This window comes from Cajanus cajan, chromosome 7, assembly GCF_000230855.2.
Source record: "Cajanus cajan strain Asha chromosome 7, NIPB_CcT2T_4, whole genome shotgun sequence".
In the NCBI taxonomy this organism is placed as follows: domain Eukaryota; kingdom Viridiplantae; phylum Streptophyta; class Magnoliopsida; order Fabales; family Fabaceae; genus Cajanus; species Cajanus cajan.
The window spans coordinates 44,634,839-44,651,023 of record NC_138523.1 but is presented as its reverse complement, the minus strand read 5'-3'; the positions used below and the strand labels follow the sequence as shown (position 1 = coordinate 44,651,023).

At 27.9% G+C, this 16,185-nt stretch overlaps 3 protein-coding genes across 3 annotated transcripts; all 3 read right to left on the bottom strand.

Moving 5' to 3' along the window:
* Positions 1-5,830: 5,830 nt before the first annotated feature.
* On the bottom strand, positions 5,831-6,885 carry LOC109795256 (pathogenesis-related protein PR-4). Its single transcript, XM_020354703.3, has 2 exons — positions 6,595-6,885; positions 5,831-6,410 (listed from the first exon to the last, which is right to left on the bottom strand). Exons 1-2 carry the CDS (start codon positions 6,850-6,852, stop codon positions 6,240-6,242), a joined length of 429 nt encoding a protein of 142 aa, XP_020210292.2. The 5' UTR covers positions 6,853-6,885; the 3' UTR covers positions 5,831-6,239.
* A 2,923-nt stretch (positions 6,886-9,808) lies between these two features.
* On the bottom strand, positions 9,809-10,736 carry LOC109809924 (pathogenesis-related protein PR-4). The gene is made up of 2 exons (XM_020373352.3): positions 10,456-10,736; positions 9,809-10,256 (listed from the first exon to the last, which is right to left on the bottom strand). The coding sequence occupies exons 1-2, from the start codon at positions 10,711-10,713 to the stop codon at positions 10,086-10,088; spliced, it is 429 nt and encodes a 142-aa protein (XP_020228941.2). The 5' UTR covers positions 10,714-10,736; the 3' UTR covers positions 9,809-10,085.
* A 2,285-nt stretch (positions 10,737-13,021) lies between these two features.
* Positions 13,022-13,482, bottom strand: LOC109795019 (pathogenesis-related protein PR-4B). The gene is made up of 2 exons (XM_020354426.3): positions 13,270-13,482; positions 13,022-13,192 (listed from the first exon to the last, which is right to left on the bottom strand). Exons 1-2 carry the CDS (start codon positions 13,480-13,482, stop codon positions 13,022-13,024), a joined length of 384 nt encoding a protein of 127 aa, XP_020210015.2.
* Positions 13,483-16,185: the final 2,703 nt, after the last annotated feature.

Sequence of the window (16,185 nt, the reverse complement as noted above, 5' to 3'; positions counted from 1 at the left end):
AAATTAGAAATTTGATAAAGTCTAAAATATTTTATAATATTTGTGACATTTAGATTTTTAAATTTTAGCTCTAATATGTAAGGTGGTCTTTTTGTTATACTCAAATACTAAATCTGTTAATCTCATGACTAGTCAATAATTAATTATCACGTTGACATGTATTCTCTTTTATATTTGGCATGCAACACTTATAAATTAAGTAGATTTAGACACAGATAAAGTATAGTTTAATTTTTATTTTAATTTAAAATAATTAAAATAACGTTTGAATGACTTATTTTTTCTTACCCGCTCTAATTATCACAAAGTTTTTTCTCATTTCTATCAGAAAAATTTTGCAATTCATTAAACATATTAAAAGTACCCATTTTCGATTAATGTATCTTTACTTGAGATTTTTCATAACTACCACTCATTATGTTAAATCCCAAATTCAATAATTTAGGATTTACAATCTTAAACTTGTAGTCAGAACAAACGAAGAAATTTGTAATGGTTGAGATAGAAAAATACAATAGCAGATAATCCAATGAAACCCAATAACAACCTTACATTTTTAATCAGAATACCCATGAAAAAAAAAATTAAATATGACAAAGTGTCAGTTCTTGATTATAAAATTTCAAAATCTTGTGTTATGATTCATATTAGTTGATTAAGAAAGAAAACAACTAAATAGAAGAGAGAATAGGTATCAATATGGCTCATAACAGTTGATTGTTCAAAAAACTAGCAAAGTTAGTAACAGAGTATAACAAAATGATTAACTAGTGCAATGAAATTAAAATTTAGGAATTTAGATGTCACAAATTTTTTTTTAAAGACCTATTAATCATCTCTACCATCTTTAAGAAATCAAATTAGATAATTACTTGTATATCAAGTTTCAAAATAATTGAATTCGTTTATTTTGTGAAAATTCGATAAAAAAAATAACAATTTGTAAATTTTAAGAAGATTTTTTTTTTTGCTAAGACTAAAATTTCCAATTTTAAAAATAGAGGAACTTAGCTAAAATAATTTAGGAGATCAAAATTATACATAATCTAAATCAAACAATCCAAAGTACAACCGAACCTTTTTTTTTTTTTTTTTACCGTATTAACTACTAAGAATGGCCGTTTAAATTAAGGAAGGTAATTAAAATAAGATCTTGAAAGACTATTTTAGCATAAAAAAAGTCATGTGAAATAAAAAAGATTTTGAATGAATGTAATGACTTTTAAGATTTTTTTAAAACATGAATTTTAATTAAGACTTTATATTTCGAATGATAGATTTATATCAAGATTTTAAAAGATTTTATTAATTTCGTCAGAAAATATGAATTTGTAAAATACATTTAATGCTACAAGAATCAATAAAAAATATAAATAATAAATAAAAGTATAATTGACATATTTTTTTTTTATCTCTTGACAAATAATTGTTTTTATCATTTGACAATTAATTGTCTTTAATATCTTCTTAACATTTTTTTACATATTTAAAGTTAAATTAGTCCTTCATATATTAATATACTCTTTTTCATGCTCTTGAATTTAAATAATATGTTTAAAATTATGATCTTCATTAATCGATAATACTAAAAATGAAAATTTATCAATTAATTTAATTGAAAATTTATTAAAATGATATACTTTAGAAAGATGAATAAAAAGAGAAAAAGAAAAAGAGATAAAAAGAAAATAAGAGAGAAAAGAGAAAATAGGAAAAAGAAGAGGATAGAAAGAAGCAACAAAGGTAAGAAAGAAAGAGAAGAAGAAAAAAGAGATACGGAAGAGAGATGAGAAGGAGAGAGAAACATGAAAGGCAGGACAAGAGATTTAGGAGAGAGAGAAAAAAAAACTGAGAAATAAAAGAGGGGAAAAGTCGGGAAAAATCTCAAAAGATTTGGTAAAATTCTTAGATGAGTAAGTTAGTTATAAGTGAAAAAAAAACCCTAGAGCTGTCAAAGTGGGTCGGGACCCGTGGGCCAACCCGGCCCACCTTGAAAACAGGCCGGACCGGGTCAAAAAAATTGAAATTTTATAGTAGGTGGGTATATCTCAACCCGGCCCACTTTGACCCGGCTCACCCGGGCTAAACCCGTGGTGGGCCAGGTAGCCCACCAACCCACCATTTTTTTTACAATAAAAATTTAAGTATGATTTATAGTTAATTTTGTATGATAGGATATTGAAAATTTTTATTTTAGACTTTTATCATGATTTGTATTTAATTTTGTATGATGAGTTATGACTTATGACTATTAATGATGCTAATTTTATGACTATTATGTTAATTTATAATTAATTTAAAATTTTGAATTTTGTTGATAATTTTTTTTTTAATTTTTGGTGGGCTGGTGGGCTGGCCCGTATAACCCACCAACCCGTGGTGGGCCGGGTCGGGCCAAATTTTTTTTTAGAAAATCAAAAGTGGGCCGAGTTGGGTTGGCTCGTTTTTAAAGTGGGTCAAGGTGGGTCAGCCCACATGGGCTGGGTTGGCCCGTTTTAACAGCTCTAAAAAAAACCTTAATTAAATACTATTGGTTTTTAACCGATTTGTAAAAAAATTATAATTATTTTAATTGAAAACATCAAATTTTAATGTACTCATAAAAAAATTATAATTATCTTATTTGAACATCAGAAAAAAAAATTATATTAATTTTTTTTTTATCGAATACCACAATTTTTTTTAATGATTAAAAAGTCTTTTAAATTCTATTGAAACCCTAATTAATACATCATTTTAAGGATTTGTTCCCCTCCTTACAAGTTTTGGCAGAAGTTACTTTATTGAGTTTTAAAAACAAAAACGGGTAATGTTACTGCTTATTATACTAAATTCATGTATGAGAGATTTTTCTTTATCACCCATCAGATTTATATCGATTCTATATATTAAATATAAATTTTTATTTTATATAAGAATATTTTTAGAAATTTTTTTAATAAGAAAATATGTAAGATTTTTTTTAACTTTTTATATACTTTAAATTTTATTTATCATAATTATTTAAAATTAAATATTAATATTTTAAATAAATTATCAATAAATACAAATATTTTTTATTATAATATAATTTTTTTAATCAATAATATAAAATATAATTTATATATTTAAAAATATTTTATGTATATTAATTTTAAATATAATTTACATACTTAAATATAATATTTATTTACATATATAATTTAATATAAATTTTAATCATATAATAAACATGCATGTTAATTCGATAGACTAAAATGCTAGTAATCATATATGGAAAAATATTAATTGACGTTAAATGTTAAATTCTTGCACTTACATTAATTAATAAGATTTTTGCATAATATAAAAATTAATCAATTTAATTTATTTCTTTTATAGAATTGATTAAATTTATAAATTTATGTAAATAAAAAAATTAATACTTCATTACACTTTTATTTTAATAGGTAGCTTTTATCAATAAAAAAATTACAAAACAATTATGATGATGTATAAATCCTTATACATCTACCCAACTCTTTATTTCCAACACTAAACTTATTCTAGTGTTCATTTTAATAGATGATTTACTATGTAAAATATAAGTGATTATATATTATTAGATAACATATAAACAAATGTTCAAATTAAAAAAAAATTTAATGTACGATAAAAAGTATCATTAAATGATTCAATAATTCTTAGATTAAATAATTCCAAATTCTTCATAACAAGTATTAATTCATCCCGTCTCATTGGCGCCGTAAAAAAAATAATCCTATTCAGGATGGTTAGTTACTTAACGCATTTAGCTTACTTTTGGCTTTATTATATGGTCTTTGAATAGTTATTTGCTTTATTCGAAATCATCTTTGTTTTGCTTTAATTAGACAATGTATCAGATGAATTATAATTTAACCTTTTTCTTGCATGTGTTTTCTTCTGTTATCAACCCGTAATTTTAGTCAAACAGTATACTTTCTATTATTAATTATAGTCAAATTTTGTAATTTTAATAAATTTTAATGAATAAAAATATATTTTAGAGAATTATATAGACCATAGATTGTATTTTTAACATTTATCTCGTAAAAATATTGTTTGGTAATGAAAGATACACACGTAATATGCAAATTGTGGTTGCTATGTATCTCTCTTTTCTGCAAAATCAATGAATACCGTCACCATTCACGGTGCAGCCATTTGTATCTAATGCAATCTATCTGTGTAGTATGACCAAATATGCAAAATAATCCTTTACTCCATGTCATGCCAGCTATATCAACTTGAAGATATTATTATGTGAAACAACCTCCTTGTTATTTTTTCGTAACTTATGAATTTTTTATTGTTTTATTCAATTTAACTTTGTGTTCAACATGACCTTATCATTAAGTTGTTCTGTGAGTAGGCCAAATTCCTTGCTTGTCTGTTTCTAATACGATATTATATACTATTATTTACTATAAATCGTTTGAGGCAACAGCAGCAAATTAATTACAACAAAACAATGTAAGGCTATATATATATAAAGGAAAAAAAAAACAAAATAAGCATCTTGATGACATGATAACAATCATACCACTATAGAATATGGCACATATTAAGACAAAATAAATAGTTGGGTACATCCAATGGAAGAAGCCCAGCTCTAGCAAGTCCAAATATCAAACATTACGAGCCCATCTTCAAGGCTTCACCGCCTCAATACAATTTTGTCCATATTAGGAAAAAATTATTATATAGTTTACAATCATTATAAAATATGTATTTTAAAATTTTAATTTACAAGAGAAAATTCATAATATTTAATTATATATTATATAGGGATTAATTAAGAATTATGTGATTTAGAACAATTTAATAATTTTTCCGATGTTAGATTGTGTAGAAGTGAGATGTTATCATTTTATCAACTTATTTCCAACCATCATGACTAAATATTTTTTTTTTATTAACATTATTAATATTAATTCATGAATGATATTACTAATACAAATAATTTTTCTAGCAATTTTTTTTTTGTGATGAATGAAATTTATAATTTATATATTTAAATAGGTCAATAATTATATAACTTTAAAATATTTTTTAAAAATATATTAATTTACTAATGATATTACTAATATTAATTTATCAATAATATTTTTAATACTGATAATATATCTAAATTTCTTTATTTATTTGTAATAAATGTAGTGTAATTTTGGATTCTATTGAAGATATATATATTAAAAAAATTATATAATTGTTAAAGAAATTCATTGATACAATGATTAAGTATTATTATTGGAAGAGAATAAAATTTTAGCCGCCATCAAATTTCAAAACATTTAAAAGTGTGTAACTTACCACTTCGCTTATGTCTTTGCCTCTTTGGGGTCTTATGAATTTATGAATCCCAAGATATTTTTAATTACTGGCGAAAATTTATGAGTGATTACCGTTAGTTATGTTTTAGTATTCAAAATAAGCATGAAAAGGGGTGTTATGAGGTAGCTTGATGCTCACTCTTAGTCCAGGACCGAGTAAGTCATGTTGGCTTTAAGTCCGTACGTACGTATTGTTTGTTTGAGTGAATTTTAAGGAAAAAAAAAAAAAACAGACAACAAAAAGTGTGAAAATAAATAATTTTTTAATTGTCTGGAAGAAGAGAAAAGTGTGAGAAGAGAGAAAAACAAAGTGTAGGATTCGGTCTAAAAATATTGAGCTCAAATCCCCTCTTACATCCCCAAGCTTCTACAACCAAAAAATTTAAAGAAGAAATACATTAAAAATAAATAAAAGAAATTAGATGATAGAGAAATAAGGTAAAAATAGAGAAAGAAGAAGATTTGGGCCGGGGAGGATCCAGGTTCAGAAAAAGTACTTCAAGAAATTTGAAGGAAAATTGTAAAAATTGTGAGACTGTGAAATCATATATCTATTCTTGTAGTTTGAATTATGTAAATATATTATTGAAGACTAATGACATTCCATGCCTCATTATTTAAAAAAAAAATGTAAATAAAACAAAAAAAGGATAATTATTCTTTTTCATGTTCTTTTATTACTCAAACAGAATAGTGGTGTAAGATTCCCCTCACACATATATAGATAGTAAAATTTGGTTACTGGAATCTCTGTTGCTCCATATATACTCTAGGGTTGAATTGTTAGATATATAGCCTACGTACCATCAAGCACTTGCCGCGACATTCTTCCTTTAACTAGGTAATTAGGTAATCAATCTGCTAGCCCTTACAATATACGTTTTCAACACAAAGTCAAAGACATGTTTAGTCATCACAGTTGACAAAGTCATAGTGGACGATAAGATGACCTTGAGCATTCCCACTTCCGTCGGAATCGAGTCTTTGGAAGACACTAACATCCAAATCCAAACCCCCATTCTTGCATTGATCCACTATTCTTGCTATTTTCTGAGTTCCTGTTCGAGTGTTTGTCACCTACAATACCAACAATTAATAAATTCATTACTTTGCTTTGTTCATCGATCAAATAGCAAAATAACATAAATTAGGATTTGTATGTGACACATGTAAATTAAAGTTAAATTAATCATGCAGGGGTACGTAGTAGAATGAGTAGGTAATTGGTTGCTTAATTTGTTTAGTAATATAGCATGCATACCCTTAAGCACTTGCCACAAGAGGCTTCGCCTTGAGGCCCAATAGGTCCACAAAAAGCTGTCCAACCATATTTGCTACGCCATGACAAAGGTTGGTTTGCATCCCAAGTGGCACAATATGCACTCACTGCAAGCAAATCCCAGTTATGCTGTTCAGGTTGGTATAAATGATATGTAGATGTCACGATGGCACTTTGCGCAGAGGCCAAAGCCAATACACAGAACAAGGACAACGCACATAGGATAAGCTTCGCCATCATTAATGTTATATTGTTAAGCTTGATTACTTTGCTTTGCCACTTTGCCTTGCAGTTGAATTAGATTTGCTCGCATTTATAGGCTTCGTTGGCCGGCACACCCATGAATCATTTATAGTAAAAATCAAAGCTTATGCAAACTAGTTCAGTTTCCTCGGATACCGTTGGAATTACTTGTTACTAAACATTGCGTATTATTGCATAGTCTTTAACGCAATTCGTGCCTCACATCTTACTCTGAAGGAATATTCAATCTATCATTATAGACAAAAGATGGAATAAAGAGAAGAAAATAGAATTGAAGTAAGAAGTATTGTTCTTAATTAAGAATTGATAATAATCTGTTGTGTCAATATAAGTTATTTGTTTTTTGCACTGTCCTGGCCTTCAATTATATGTTTTATTAAATTTGGCTTTCTAATAATATTATTTGAGAGGTTAAATTATTTTAAAATGATTGAAGTTTGATATAAAATAACTTTGGTCTCTCCTATAAAAGTTTGCACATGATCAACAATTCCTGTCTCATCTCAAACCTCTAGCTAGGTGTATTTGACAACAAGAGTCTTAAATATAAGAAGTACTTTAGGTGAACTCCTCACCAATGAACAACAGTTTGCTATTGACATTAGTGGATCACCTATCTATTAAAAGCATTCTAAATAAAAGATTTTCGTTGAAAATTTTGTGAAGAAAGAGATTGACGACGGTCACGTTAAGAAGTTAATTTACGTTGAAATTTAATTTCCAGACTGGAAAGAAAAGGATATGATTAATGAAGCTTGTCTTCGTGATCTTGTTTTTCCTTGTACGCCGCGAATATCGATAACTCACAATTCAACACATATTGCACACAATGCTTGCCTGTCACTCACTGCGGCTTGGACAATCCTATCTGCGATTTCATTTAAACATTAATTGTCTGTTTCCACTTTGTCGTTTATAATTTCTACCTTCTAAATTAAGCTATGCCCATCAGCCTATGACGAAGCACGACGCAATTCTCAATACGGATTCAAATGGGACAAAAGGTTCAGAGACAGTAGAGTTAGCAGCAAACTAGCTAATTGCCCTTCTTTTTTTGTCTTTACTCTTTAGAATCAATACAGTAATTGACACAAACATAGTAGTTCTCCGAAGCAATGTAATCTTGTCAGAATAAAAACACAATTTACTGAAGAGGAAACCTACACCGTCCGAAAATTTAGCCGAATATCCTCCGAAAATTTAAATATTAATATTTTTTTTATAAAATAATTATTTAATTTAATATTTTATATTTTAAATTATTATTTTATTCATTTAGATAGAATTTCGGATAATGATTTCAGACTATCAATCATTTTCTTTTATTGAATACACTCCATCGAATTTATTAAAAAAATATAAAATTTAGTAAGTACTTAACTCTATTTGATAATTTTCTCTTGATTTAGTAATTTTTAATAAATTCTAGACTCATTAATTGATAACCTGAAACAGATTTGAATTACAACGAATTCATAAGATTCATTCTGTACGCGAGTCGAACATTATTTGTTTATTCATTTAAAAATACACACAATATATATATATATATAACAAAGAGTGTGTACCACTCCTCTAGCTCTTGTCCAATTATGTGTATGGGTCACTTAAATCATATCAAACAGCTTGAATTTTGTTTGTTATATCCGAAAAAAAAGAGAGTGTATATATTATGGAATTTAAAGCATGCCTCTTTTAGGCCTTCTAATAAACTGGTAGCCATCACACCTTTTTTTTTTTACAAGACACAGCTGGTTTACAGTGACGTATAAAGACTTTAGGTTAAGTGCTGTTTTTATTTTTTATTTATCTTTAAAAAATAATATTTGTTGGTAAAAAGGAAAAAAAATTATAAATATAAAAAAATCATGTTCTTACCGGTAGTAAACCACCACAAATTGCAGCACTAATGCGTATTTCTCTAGCAGCCCATTTCCACCCTGCTTTGAGTGGAAATGAAAAGGTGATGGATGGAGTCTTACCAAATTCTTACCAACGATACTTAAACTTATTTTCACCCTCTTCTTTAAATCCATAATATTTTCCCCAAAGACTAAGTAACTAACAATTTTTTCAATTATTTTAGTATAGTTAGAATTATAATTTTCATAAATAATTACAAATACAAATATTAAAATGATAACGAAAATATTAATAAACATTGAGAAGGTAAGAAGCTTGTGTCTATGAGTGAGAGAGGAAAGGTCCAGTTATTTCAAAAATAATTTTTTATAAAGTTACTTTATTCAATAATTTATGATATATTATTAAATTTTAATGATTTAATTATTAAATTAAAAATTCTTAAAGCATAAATTAAGTTCATAATTTTTTTAAAAATTATTATATGAAATATATTTAAATCAACGTATAAAATATTTTTATGATTATTCATCAATTTTAATTAATGAAATAAAATATTAAATAATTTTTTTTTATTTTAAATTTATAAATTTAATTTATATATTAAAAATTTATAATTTTTTTTTAAAATTTATAAATTTTTATAATTTAACGATTGAATTGGTCAAATTTTACGTTAAATTATGTTATGAAATTTTACTAAAAATTATATGTACGTATGTATATATATATATATAGAGAGAAAAGGGAGGAGGGGGGGAGGTGTTGGTGTACGTGTATAGTAACAAGCCTGAGGAGGGCTTGTAGGCTTGTAGCCCCTTTTTATCATTTAAAAAAAAAAAAAAGAAACTGACATACAATGTGCATGTTTGGTTTTTAACTCTAACGTGAATTTTCAAGTTTGTTTGAAGCAAAAAAATTTTGCTTCCACGTAAAATTGATATCTAACGTGGAGAGAGAATGTAGAATCATGTTTCAAAAGCTAATCTAAACATGGACCGGGATTGGTAAGTTTATAAATCAATTGAGGGTCCCGCAAATAAGAGAATACTAAGATATATAAATGGTATTTTGGAATGTGGATTATTGTGTCCTGAACAAAAGAAATGTGTTGAAGGATAAGCCATACTACGTGAGACTTTCATTATGAAACTGAAACGAAATAAAACAGCTAATGGGAACACTCCTCCTTACAATTTCATGCAATATTGCAATGGGTAACCTAACACAACTTTTTTATGCTGGTACTTTGCTAACTCTAGTAAAAATAAATAACCATATGAAAATCAATCCTCCTGGACTTGCCAGGTGCCTTTGCAATATGTGCTCAATTAACAAGGACGTGTTTAGTCAGCGCAGTCCACAAAGTCATAGTGAACGATAAGATGACCTTCAGCATTTCCACTTCCGTCGGAATCGAGACTCTGGAAGACACTAACGTCCAAATCCAAACCCCCATTATTGCATTGATCCACAATTCTCGCTATTTGCTGAGCTCCTGTTCGAGTGTTTGTCACCTACGTACAATACCAACAATAAAATAAATTCATTATTTTGCTTTCTTCATCAATCAAAAGCAAAATAAGAAAAATTAGGATTTTTATGTGTGTGTGACACATGTAAATCAAAGCTAAATTAATCATGCAGGGGTAGGTACGTAGTAGAATAAAATGTATGCATCGATCTACATGCACTATTATATAAGGATGTAATTACCCTTAAGCACTTGCCACACGCGGCTTCGCCTTGAGGTCCAACAGGTCCACAAAAGGCTGTCCAACCATATTTGCTACGCCATGACAAGGGCTGGTTTGCGTCCCAAGTTGCACAATATGCACTCACTGCAAGCAAATCCCAGTTATGCTGTTCAGGTTGGTATAAATGATATGTAGATGTCACAATGGCACTTTGCGCAGAGGCAAAAGCCAGTACACAGACCAAGGACAACGCACATAGGGTGAGCTTTGCCATCATTAAACTTATATTCTTAAGCTTGATTAGTTTGCCACTTGTAGTTGAATTAGATTTGCTTGCACTTATAACCTTCATCGGGGCCGGCACACCCATGAATTATAGTATAAGTCAAAGTTTATGTAAATTAATTATGTTTCCTTGTATAACGTTGGAATTACATTACAATGTACATTACCTAGTCTTTAACGCAATTCGTGTCACACATCTTACTTTTTGATGGAATATTCAATCTAATTCAATTAGAAAAATAATATTACTAGTGGAAAAATGATATCTATAGGAAAAAATCCTTGTCGATCTCTTCATAATCCAACCGAAAATAAGATATTATTTGTTTGATTAATGCTATATATAGTGATTGAAAATTATGTGTAAGAAACTGATTGATGGCTGTCACGTTGAGAAGTTAATTTACGTTGAAATTTCCCTTGTGGAATCATAAAGAGATTATTTATGTAGCTCGTCTTTGTCTAGCACGCGGGAAATATATATATTTAACTGTCTCAATTTAATAGTCAACACATATTGCACACAATGTTCGACTGTCTATTAGCAGCAAATTGCCAAACACAGTAATTCTCAAAGGCAATTTTGTCTTATCAAGTTCTGTTTATGGATCACTTAACAATATGAAAGAGCTTGGATTTTGTTTGTCGCAACTGAAAAAATTCGAGTGTATTATGGCATCTAAAGCCGGCCACATTTTGGCCTCTAATTAAACTTGGACCTGATACTGCTTTTCTTTTATATATACAAGACAGCTGGTTTACAGGGACGTATAAAAACTTTAGTTTAAATTCTATTTTTAAAAAGAATATTATTTTTTAGATGAAAAGGAATTTATATTTTAAAAAAGAGTAATAATAGTGTCTATCCTGTTCTGCTTGGAGAACGGCCCGTTCTGCTTGAAGAACGGGTTGTTCTACTTGAAGATCCATCCAAACGCGAAAATTTTTTTACTTGGTATTAACTAATATATTAACAAACGATGATCCACCCAAACACAAAAAAGAGGATAATATTAACTAATATATTAATAGATCAATACATACATTTATTTTCAACATATTAGCTAATATATTAAGAAATGATTTTCTAAAATAACCTCAAACGCGAGCCCAATGCAATAGGTCAAAAACTCAAGAACCACCCAAACGCGCAAACATACACTCAAATGCAATACACTCAAACGAAATCTTAACTTTGAAGACTTGAAATGCACCTACACTCAAAGTTCTCTTGTTTAAAAAAAAAAAAAAAAAACTACGTCAAATATAAGCTATATCTGACATAGATTTTCTTTTTTACGTCGGCCCCTTTGAGGTCCGACGTAAAAAACTTGATTATAATTATAAAAATGTTATCACATTTTTTTAATGTTAGATTTTTCTTTATCCATCAAGAATACATTAACGTAAATTACCTTTTTTCTATTGGTAAATATAATATTGAAGTACACTATACTAAGTTACTAATTTAACTTTCGTTCACTTTATTTATTACACCCGGTAAGCGTCAAATATAAATGTATGCCTTCCTATGATTCAGAATTATCACAAATAAGTTTTAAAATGGGATGAATTAATATTATGAAATTCCTCTTATTTCATCGCTCGAACAGTTTTGCTAATTACTTGCAATGCTTTATTCTTCTTGAAAATTGAGTGTTTTGTTATAAAGTTGACCCGTGCAATTGGAAATCGAGCTTTCGATCTGCATCATAAGTTCATAACTATTCTTTGCATAAATTTTCACTCAAGACATAAAGTCTGGTAAATTAAACACCTACAGGATAGCATTAGAATAAATTATCTTTATATATTTTTTTGTATTTAAAAAAATCATGAAATTGCTGAAATATTTAAGTTTCGTTTTCGAACAGTTGTGATCATTTCTTTAAATAAATATTATAGGTTGTACGATATTCAAAAGTCGGTATAAACGCAACTCATTGGTTGTGCCCTTGCAAATAGTATGTGACTAGTCTTACCTGTTTAGCTTGTAACGATAGACCAAATTAACTTGTTTTTCTTTCTTCTTTTTTTGGCGTCTCAAATTAAACATAAAAATAGAAATGAAGCTAACTGAATCAGAGTTGTTGCACTACCCGAGCTGACAAATTTTACAGCTCTAATAGTCATTAAAATAAAAAGAAATAGAAATAAAAAATGCGAGTTATATAAGATTGGGATAAGTGGTTGTTTTATTTAAATTTATTTCCAAGTTGGAAGACCGGTTACTTAATTTTGGGGTGTTATTATTACATGATAGATTGAGTTGAGCATTAGAAAAAGTGAGTGGAGCGAAGTCAATGAGCACAATCGAGGAAATTGTAGTTGACCGTAAGGTGACCCCTCTGATATCCCAGTCCATCGGTATCCAATTGCCTGAAAACATTGACGTCCAAATCCAAACCTCCATTAGCGCACTGATCCACAATTCTGACCGTAGCCGCAGCCCCGGTTCCCGTATTCGTCACCTAACAACACTCTCATATCATCGATATCATGCATAAACTTTAACTGTGAAATTAATAGTAAGTAGTAGAAAAGATACCCTCAAGCACTTGCCACAAGAGTCTCTGCCGCGAGGCCCAACAGGCCCACAGAAAGCGGTCCAGCCATATTTCTGGCGCCAGGCCAAGGGCCTGTTGGCGTCCCACGTGGCGCAGTAGACACTCGCAGTGTTCAGGCTCCAACCTATCTGCTGAGGGTTATACAAATGGTATGTGGCCCTCACGTTCTTCGCACTCTCGCCACCCACTAACATCGTTGCCCTCAGAAACCACGCGCACCACCACACCACTCCCCATAACCTTAAACTCTTCTTCATTCTCTCCACAACTCGCTTTGCCCAATTCTCTCCACTTTTCCCTCTTTCTACCTATTTATACTTCCACTTCCAAGTTCCATCTATACTACTGCTCAGTAGCAAGTAGCAAAATATGTATTCCCACATGCTATTAACTTATTTATTTTGGATAACTAGATCTTCATATATATCTTTTAATAACATATTTTGGATGTAAACGTAGAATATCAATATATATATATATAATACTATTTTATATTCAAGTGATTAATTTCAGTATTTGGGTCAAACTCAATTCAACTCGATTAAAATTCGACACTGGATAGGTTATGTAATGAGTTTTGTGTTTTCAACCCGTTATCAATCCAATCTAACCCGGTCATATATAATAATAATAATGTTTAAATGATCGAGAATAATACTAATTGTTACTCTTATTTAGTAATAAGTTTTGTATTTTAAGTTGATAATATTGTAACAATATAATATATTTATTTTAAATTTTATTTTATATTAATTAAGATTTATTTTTTGACTTCATAATAATGTAAATAATTAATAAATTTATTCTAAAATTTAATTTGTATTATTATTTGTTTTATAAGTTGATAATATTGAATTTGCAACAATATATCAAATCACTTATATCTATTTTGAGATATTTAAATTTTTATAAAAATAAATAAATATAATTATGTTGATCCAATTAATCCGACTTAACTCAATCATGAACGGGTTGGGTTGGATTGAATTATTTTTATAAAAAAAAAATTATACAAATCCGACCTAACCCAACTCATTAAATTTTGATTGAGTTGAATAATAAATTTATCCGGCCCAATCTAACCTGCTTATAGTTAATATCTAATTAGATTTTTATGATAAAATATTGATTTCAAAATAATTAATAATTATAATTTGTAATAGACCGTAATATAATTAATATTCTTCAATTTATTTTAGTGTTTTAATCTACATGTTGATATATTAAATACGGGTGAAAGAATAGGTAAATTTGTCTCATCATTAACCCCACTAACAAACGGGTCCACTTGCTCAACTCTACATAAAAAATAAAGGATTGGATTATTGGAACATTTCTATCCTATTATTGGTGAATCGGCAAGTCAACTTGCTTTATAATTTAAAATATTTTTGTTTTTTTTATATATTTATTAGAATAAATATTTTAACTTGGATTTTAATAACTTACTTAAACGTGATAAATTAAATAAAAAATTATTACAAAATAATGTGACTATTTACACAACACACACACACACACATATATATATATATATATATATATATATATATATATATATATATAATTTAAAAAAAATCACTATTTTATTCAAATCTTGTATATTAATATAATAAAGTGAAATTATAATATATAAAAAAGTAACATAATATAAGAAAATTATTAAAAAGAAAAGGAAATGAGTTGTTAAGTTGATCTATCCTAGTATACTTCAACTTGTTTTTTAGTAAGTCAAAGCAAGTTCTCAAGTTAGAAATCTCAATACATCTAGTCAAAATAGGGTCAGTTTTGTGATCTTATTATTGATTAAATAAGTTTTTTCACCATTTTTTATACATTAAAAGCGTTAATTTGACTTAGATGACATCTTTCATAATTTATTATGCATCACTAAAAATATTAAATTAATGTGATAAATTGTCTGTAAGAATATTTTGATCTAATAAGGATACTAATAACCAAAATAAACAAAATAAAGTAAGAGATCAAACTAGAAAGAAAAAAAAGCGATTAAAATTTTATTTTAACAAAATATATGATTAAACATTTATATTTAGAATTTTAATTTTAATATATTGTTTATAGTTGAAAAATTATAAATTATACGGGTGCTTGAGTATTTTAAGTTGTATGGCAAGACATGATATGATGTAATGAATCATGTTCCTTTTAAGTTGTTTAATTATGTTGCATGTTATTATATGATGTTGTTTTTGTATCACAAGCTTACCGTGTGTTTTTCCTTGTAGTTTGAGATTGTTATAATCATACTTGATATGAAAGCATGATAAGATTAGTAGACCACATTTTGTTGTTTGGTGGTAAGTCACACTGGAGGTGACTTTCTTTTGGATGTTGTTACCCTAAGGTAATTAGGTATTGTGTAGACACTTAGCCAACTACTAGATATTTTTTTTGGTATACAATGGTTACTTCTTTTGTATGAAGTATGTATTTGTGTTCAAAAATAGTTATTTTGTTTTCTTACATACATGACTATTTACATGAAATTTTACCCACTTGTTATATAATATCTTAGATCGATGTTTGATGCTTGTACTTTTGTGTAGTTGATGTTGAATTATAGTAAGTATAGTCATTAATAAGGTTGTTACAAGAATAACTTTTTTGGTGTCTACTTTTTTAAAATTAATTATATTCTTATGTTGTATTTTTTTATTATTAATTTATATTAAAAAATAAAATAGAAAAAATATAAAAAGAATAACTACTTAAAAAAAATATTAATCTATTTATTAAAAATAATAATTTAATTATTATTTTTTTACACAAGTACGAAATACTTTTTTCCTTGGTATTAAAAAAAAAAATCCTGATTGTACCCTGCAACGGGATTTATACGCAAAGTAATCTTTATCTTAGTCATTGGTCAATAT

Excerpts from the sequence above, each read along its gene's own strand:
- LOC109809924 (XM_020373352.3), bottom strand. The coding sequence starts at position 10,713 with ATGATGGCAAAGCTCACCCTATGTGCGTTGTCCTTGGTCTGTGTACTG. Across the intron at positions 10,257-10,455 it reads CGTGTGGCAAGTGCTTAAGG|GTGACAAACACTCGAACAGG; the intron begins GTAATTACATCC and ends TATTGTACGTAG.
- LOC109795019 (XM_020354426.3), bottom strand. The coding sequence starts at position 13,482 with ATGTTAGTGGGTGGCGAGAGTGCGAAGAACGTGAGGGCCACATACCAT. Across the intron at positions 13,193-13,269 it reads CTTGTGGCAAGTGCTTGAGG|GTGACGAATACGGGAACCGG; the intron begins GTATCTTTTCTA and ends GAGTGTTGTTAG.
- LOC109795256 (XM_020354703.3), bottom strand. The coding sequence starts at position 6,852 with ATGATGGCGAAGCTTATCCTATGTGCGTTGTCCTTGTTCTGTGTATTG. Across the intron at positions 6,411-6,594 it reads CTTGTGGCAAGTGCTTAAGG|GTGACAAACACTCGAACAGG; the intron begins GTATGCATGCTA and ends TTGGTATTGTAG.